At 43.4% G+C, this 7,013-nt stretch overlaps 1 protein-coding gene across 2 annotated transcripts; it reads right to left on the bottom strand.

Annotated features, from left to right (window-relative positions):
• Positions 1 to 858: 858 nt before the first annotated feature.
• On the bottom strand, positions 859 to 6,227 carry Igfl3 (IGF-like family member 3). Of its 2 annotated transcripts, none has more exons than NM_001003393.1 (4): positions 6,176 to 6,227; positions 2,648 to 2,975; positions 2,402 to 2,471; positions 859 to 983 (listed from the first exon to the last, which is right to left on the bottom strand). In NM_001003393.1, exons 1-4 carry the CDS (start codon positions 6,192 to 6,194, stop codon positions 978 to 980), a joined length of 423 nt encoding a protein of 140 aa, NP_001003393.1. In that variant the 5' UTR covers positions 6,195 to 6,227; the 3' UTR covers positions 859 to 977. The 2 variants fall into 2 exon arrangements, with proteins under 2 accessions (NP_001003393.1, XP_017177639.1); XM_017322150.1 differs by lacking the exon at positions 6,176 to 6,227 and adding an exon at positions 5,659 to 5,692 and having other exon boundaries at positions 978 to 983.
• Between the last annotated feature and the right edge of the window lie 786 nt (positions 6,228 to 7,013).

The following is a 7,013-nucleotide window of genomic DNA, read 5'->3' as shown; positions in this document are numbered from 1 at the left end:
ACTGTCAGGTCATTCTGTAGTCATGTCTTCACATGGACAAGAGCATTAGCAGTGTCCAAACCACAACTAGGAGCAAACCTCCCTTCATCTGTGCTAACGCTGGTGATCCCTACTAACTATGGTCACTTAAGCCTCCTCTCATTCTTCACAACAGTTACTAAGACACTGTATCAGTCAGCTTGAGTTACCATAACAAAATACACAGCCTCACAAATTAGGCAACAGACACATTCTGACAGTTCTGAGAAGCCAGAGACCAACTTGCCTGCTGTTGTGTGTGCAACTCTCCTGGGAAGTTGTGCCGCAAATATGTACTCACCCTACATAAAGAACAGAGTTTGCAGTAACAGTTTAACAACAGAACAACTTTTTCAACTAATCAGTTTATTTCGGTTGTAAGGACAACAGTGCAGGCAAGGGGTTACTAACAGGGTAGGGAGGACTCAAAGGCAGCTGTATTATTACAAAGCCAAGACCAGCCTGGCGACTACTCAGGGGAGCTACACGCCCGGAGAATACTGCAGAACAATTTGCCTGGTCAGAGAGTCTTTTCTCTCAGCCATAGTTTGCTGCTTCTAAAATCTTGAAAAGGTCCTGTGGATCTTGATTCATTCCCTTTTTCTAGACAGACATGTGGTTTTTATTCAGGTCTGGAGCCTCCTGGATATCCAGGAGGGATTGTTTGTAGAAAATTACTACATAAGTCGCACAGCTTGAAATTTTGTGAGGGCCCCATGCCTGCCTTGCATAACTTGCCTTCTCTGTGGACTCTGGCTGGAATACATTTATCTTTAGTTGCATTGAAATAGGATAATTTTAGAAAGTTATGGGGGAACATTCCAACACATGCTTAGGAAAACAATATCCAAAGGAGCATTGTAATGAGACACATATATCACTGCACCCCAATGCTTCAGGTATCCATTCTTCAAGTAAGAACATTCAGGAACTGGTGCTTGCAGGAAGAAAGCAGACTCTCAAGGCTGTCCAGGGAAGAAGAATTAGAGTTGAGATACTCAAAATAGTCAAGCACACATGACTGGAAGGAAGATGTGTGTGTGTGTGTGTGTGTGGGGGGGAACACAAGGGTGATGTGAGAGTAAAAGTAGGTGAGACAGAGCATGTGAATCTACTAAAACACGTTGTTTGAAAATGCCAAAATGACATTTATTATACTGTACAGCTTAGAAAATAAAAATGAGAAAAAAAACAAGCTGTGGCGTGTGTGTGTGTGTGTGTGTGTGTGTGTGTGTGTGTGTGTGACCCAACACTGTTATTTTGATAAATATTCATGCTGTCAAAAGATCTGGTTTAATTTACTTAACTTTTTTATTATTGAATATTTTATTACATTTCAAATATTATCCCCTTTCCCAGTTTCCCCTTCTCAACCCCTCTATCCCCTCCCCCTCCCCTGCTTCTATGAATGTGCTCCCCCACCCACCCACTCCCTTCTCACCACCCATGCATTCCCCTACACTGGAGCATTGAGCCTTCATAGGACCAAGGGCCTTAACTTTTTTATCTTCATTTTTATGTGTGTGGGTGTTTTGCTCTCATATCCCAGTGCACCATGCACTTGCAGTGTCTGCAGAGGTCAGAAGAGGGCAACGTGGGACTGGAGTTACAGACAGTTGCTAGCCATCGAGTGCATTGGGGATGTACCTTAGATTATTTGGAAGAACAATGGGTGCTCCTAACTACAGAGGCTTCTATTACTCAAATTACCTTCTTAATATTTTTCATTTCTACCCACATATCTCTGCTCTCAATCTTGATGATGGATGTTTCTTTTTGCCTTAGGTAATGGTTGTTAGAGGCTATTAACTGGTCCACATGCTGAGAGCAAGTTACTGTGAATTCCCAGCTGTGGATGGATCATCTGCTTCAACATGCCTAGCCAAGGCTCAGGGAGCATATTAGAACAGTGTATAGTTAAGAACGTAAGAGATTAGGGAGGAGAACCATGAAATGGTGGCTTCCGGACATGACATGGCTGAAGCACACATCATGTCATAGCAACTGTGATTGCCTGCACAAGACCTAGAGAAATCAGTCAAAATTCCAGTGTATATGGGGATATAGGGGTGCTTGAGGCACCACCCCAGGCTGAGAAGCTATTGACAGCTGAAGTGTCTTTCGGAAGGGACACCTTTTTTCCCTTTGGTGATATGGTATAGGTGATAATGCTGATAGCCAATTCAGTAAGGAAAATTCAGTAAGGATAGAGGGAGCCCCATGAGCCTTACCAGCCCCTGTGAAGTAAGTAAGACTGAGCTTGCCAACAGCCTGCTCTCTGGAATGTTTCCTGAACCTTAGAAGAAGCTGTACAAATATTGTGTTTACAGCCCAGCACTAAGCCTTCACCTTGGTTGGTGATTGCATAGACCCTAAAGCCTACCTGGTCACCACTTTTTTTCCTAAGAGAAAGTTGGTTGTCTTCAATATCTTCTCCATGAAAAATCTTGTTGCTACAAAGGAAAATGCAAATTGAAGAATCAGAGAAGGGCATGAATAAAAGAGCCCGAGAGAGTTTGTCAGCAACAAGAGTAGGGGGCAAGGATTTTTTAAAAAGGGGTATACCCGCACATCTTCCTTTTCCATTTTCATATCTAACCCTACACACGAACAGGAAGAGGGTACTCACCTTTTACAGTTCCTGGAGATAGGGGATGAACTGCAATGGGATCTCTCTCCATGAACTTTAAGCTTGACAATAAATTTCTTCTTGGGGCTATAGGACTCAGGACAGCAGAGCTCAAAGCAGGGCCTGTAGGTGCAGCTAGGGCCACAGAGGTTAATCCGCTTAAAGGGCAGGATGGTGTCATGAACACAACACTCCTCTGAGGGGTTGTAAGTTCTGCCATCACACTTGGGATTGCACGGCCATGAGCCAGGGCCTGAGAAAGTTGAAATTTTTCGAGCTCCTGTAACTCCTTCAAGTATAAACAGGAGTACTTCAATAAGGACAGCACCTGAGAAATATTGAGAGAGAGAGAGAGAGAGAGAGAGAGAGAGAGAGAGAGAGAGAGAGAGAGAGAGAGTCAGAATGTGCACAGCAGCTGGTGATGGTCAGAGGCAAGGACACATCACCAGGTCCTTGGTGGCCAGTGATGATTCTGAAAGCCTTTTGAGACTGATTCTGGATGTGACTCTGGTATGGGCTGATACAAGAAAGAAAGATTCCACTTAGAAATGCTAGGTCTACGGTTATGAGGGAGACCCAGGAAATTGAACGGAAAAAAAACAGGATTAATTTGAAGTTCAGAGATGCCTTATAGCTGCAACAATATTTAGACATGATTTTGTCAGGACTATCCTTTCAGAAGATTCCAGACACAGGGATCCTGATGATCATGCTGTAGTGTAGTAGATGGCAGAGAAAGAGCAGAGTGTGTTTCCATCTGAAGCTGTTACAGCAAGCTTGAAAACAATGAAGACCTTAATGTAGACGGAGCACAGAGTGTATAGAGGGAAGTCTTGATAGTTCCAGAATGAAGTGCTCACTTAGCTATCAGGGAACAGCTGGTGCTCAGAGATTCTTTAAGTGTAGGTGAGGGTGAGACTGGGCAGCATTTCTTTACTGGAGAGTCTGTCAACAGCTTTCTTAATAAGGTGTTCAGAATCATATTAAAATGTTTTTTACTTCCTAATAATAATAGTTATTATAATATAACTATAATAATAGCTATTATTATTATTATTTGAGTGTGTGTGTGTGTGTGTGTGTGTGTGTGCGCGCGCTTGTGCATGTGCACGAGACACACACACATATAGCCAGGTTGGCAGGCACACAAACACATACAGAATGAGGGGGGAATGAGGATGTGAAAAGAGGTCTGGGGACATTATGGAATTAAGTCTCTCCACCCTTACATGGATTTTGCCAATAGAACTCAGGCCACAAAGCTTGCTTGCAACCACTTTTATGTGCTAAGTAAGCCATCTCAACAGCCCCATGTTCAATAAATACGTAAAAAGCAAACCTTTCTATGTGCCCAGTCACGTGTGTGAGTATGTGTGAGAACATTCTAGAAGTGTGGAGTTCAGAGGACAGTCTCTGTTGTTAGCCTTTACTTTCTACCTTGTTTGAGGTAGGGCCTCCTCTTCCCTGCTGTGCATTCCAGGCTGCTGGCACTCAAGCTTCTCAAAGATGATCCAAGTCTTTCATGGGAGTCCTGGGAGTAGACTACAGTTCTGGCTTTATATAGGTTCTGAGTATTTAACTTAGGCACTCATACTTGAACAGCAAACATTTTACGCACTGAACTATCTCTTTAGCCCCAGAGCCACACTTAAAAGCCCCAGAGTAGAGTTTTATTGAACCTGGAACTGAATTAGAGGCACTTTGGTAAGCTAATTGATGTTCATGATTTACTGGACCCATTCTTACCAGGAGCTGTGAGGCTTCTCCTGTGCTCCGAGGTGTCAGGATCCACCCCCCCCCCAATGACTCATAAGGATTTACAGAAAGTTTAAGAACATAAGGACATCAATAGTCATAGCGTTTGATTTTTCCATGGCAGGACAATTTGCCTGAGGCTTGATAGTTTTCTCAGTCAGACAGTGAATTCTGGCTGAAGGTTATAGAGGCTGGAAAGTCACAGGTCACACAGCAGCCTTTAGACATGATTATGTTTCTTCAGCTCCGTGTAGATATTTTGGAAAGAGAGGTCATGAGAGGCAACCTGCTTTTTTCTAAGACACTGTTAAGGTGACTACCAGGTAAGAATGGGAGCTCTGTCATTACTGCCATGCACTGACATCATTTCCTGTAAAACGGCTCTGTCTCCATGCTCTAAAACAGCTTATAGGTGCTATTCTGAGTCTTTCAAGCATTGATTAAGATTTTATGGCAAAAACATTTAGGGGACGCACTGAAAATGTGTAGTAGTAATAAAACATTAGAGTGTTTTTTAACCTATATATTTGGGTGACCTGCAATCATCTGCCTAAAGTAATCTAAGGGGCTAGAGAGGTGGCTCAGTGGAGTCAGGAAGACATGAACATGAATCCACAGGACCTATGGAAAAAACCAGGCATGACCCTGCACATTTATAACCCAGAATTTGGAATAGGAACATAAGGATCTAAAGAGCTTGCTGGCCAGCTAGAGTAATCCAAACAGTGAACTTCTTTGGGTTCACTGACAGATCTTGTCTCAAGGCAATGCAATGGAAGGCAACAGAGAAAGACACCCATTCTCTTGCCCCATGTCTATGTGCACTCACATGGGCACTCAAACCCACACAACTCATAAACATGCAACACACACACACACACACACACACACACACACACACACACACACAAACAACCAGCAACAATAAAAATCAACAATGGTCAAGAATCATCTAGATGAATCAGATCTGGTCAGATCCGGCCATGGGTGACTTGGGTGATTTTCCTATAGAATGAGAGGTGGAGTAGAGAAGAGTAATGGGATAATAAAGGAAGAGAGGGAGGGAGAGAGAAGCAAGGAGAGAGAGAGAGGAGGGGAGGGGAGAGAAGGGGAGGAGAGGAGAGAAGGAAATGACATGGACCAGCACATGATTACCTGTAAGTGAAATTTTAGGATGCAAGCACAGCAAGACTCTATCCATGATACCTCCCACTCAAGCCCTTGCTTTATTGTAGGACCCTCACTTGTACACAGACCTTGCAGTGGTGAAGGTGAGCAGTCAAGCTTCATGTCTAGGACTGTGAACCTTATGATCTTCTGATTCTGGGAATCTCAGGACTCCAGGTCACAGTGCTGACAGGCACATCTGGGATGTGCTACTGGGGCTACATACTTGGATGCCACCCAAGGGTAGAGATGGCATCCTTGTTCTTGCTATGCTCCCCCACTCCAGGCACTGTTTTGATAATTAATAGACAGCTATCTAAAGAATAATGATGGCTTGTAATTTTAATCCCGGCACTCTGGGCCTGAAATACGAGTATTTCTGTGAATTTTAAGCCAAGGTGGTCTAAATAGAAATTTCCAGGACACTCAGGGCTTCATGGTGAGACTCTGTCCCAAATAAATAGATGTTAAAAAGAAAGAAAGAAAAAGAAAGAGATAGTTAGACAGAGCTAGCTAGCTAACTAGACAGACAGACAGACTGATAGAATTCAGGGATAAATGAAGGATGCTAAACACCCATGTCTCCTTGGGGTGTAGAATACTTACAAGCATTTCTTATCTTCATGTTTCTGGATAGGCTGTGTGGTTGTAAGTGGTGGAGTTACTTATCTGAGACTGTGAGCTGTGGCTGACACACACATGATATTTATACCTTATAGGCAATGATACTTTTTGATGGGTGGAGTTCACAGTGCTACAGAACAGAAAAGAAGACAAAAGAGTCAAGTCAAACAGATACTCATACCCTAGAACATTCCATTGTGTGACTGATAGCTGTAAGGGGAGGTGCTGGTACTAAGGTCTAGTTCCTAATTGGTTCTTGACTTGTCAATAAAGAAGGCAGAGGGCCAATTGCTGGAGGAAAAGTACCAAGGAGAAAAATGGCATGCCAGAGAAAGTGAGAGAAGGGCTTTTTTCAGCTAGGTTTTGGAATGAAAATCACTGGAATCACTGCTACAATCATATAGGGACAAAAGGGAGCTGGGAGGGGCCAGAGCGCAGCAGCTCCTGGGCAAGCCAGGTCAGTGCTGGTGGCTTCCATCCAGCTAAGCCTGTGGAACAAAACAGAACTGGGAGTGGGTTGGTAGTGCAGCATGTCCTGGAAAAGGGTGGTAGCATGCATTTTAAAACTGCACAGAACCGCTAACTATCTTCTGGATTTCAGTTTGGAAGGGATCTCGCATCTGAATATTCTCCTTTATTTGTGTACAGACTATCAGTGGACATCCACTCTTTCTGCCTTCTTCATGTGTTTTACCCTGGAAGTCTCAAGGTCTCACCCTGCCTGTATTTTGGTTCTGAATGCAGAGTTCTGCTGTTTAAAATAAGAAAGCACTTGCTTAGCACATATAAAGCCTTAATTCTGTTCCAAGTCGTGCATCAT

This window comes from Mus musculus, chromosome 7 (assembly GCF_000001635.26).
Source record: "Mus musculus strain C57BL/6J chromosome 7, GRCm38.p6 C57BL/6J".
NCBI classification, from domain to species: domain Eukaryota; kingdom Metazoa; phylum Chordata; class Mammalia; order Rodentia; family Muridae; genus Mus; species Mus musculus.
Note: the sequence above shows the minus strand (reverse complement) of the source record. Positions and strands in the feature narration are given on the sequence as shown.

Coding starts and splice junctions, on each gene's coding strand:
- Igfl3 (XM_017322150.1), bottom strand. CDS start 5,692: ATGAAGCTTGACTGCTCACCTTCACCACTGCAAG. Junction 2,976..5,658: donor CTCACCTTCACCACTGCAAG/GTCTGTGTACAA, acceptor AATATTTCTCAG/GTGCTGTCCTTATTGAAGTA. Junction 2,472..2,647: donor ATCTCCAGGAACTGTAAAAG/GTGAGTACCCTC, acceptor TTTCCTTTGTAG/CAACAAGATTTTTCATGGAG.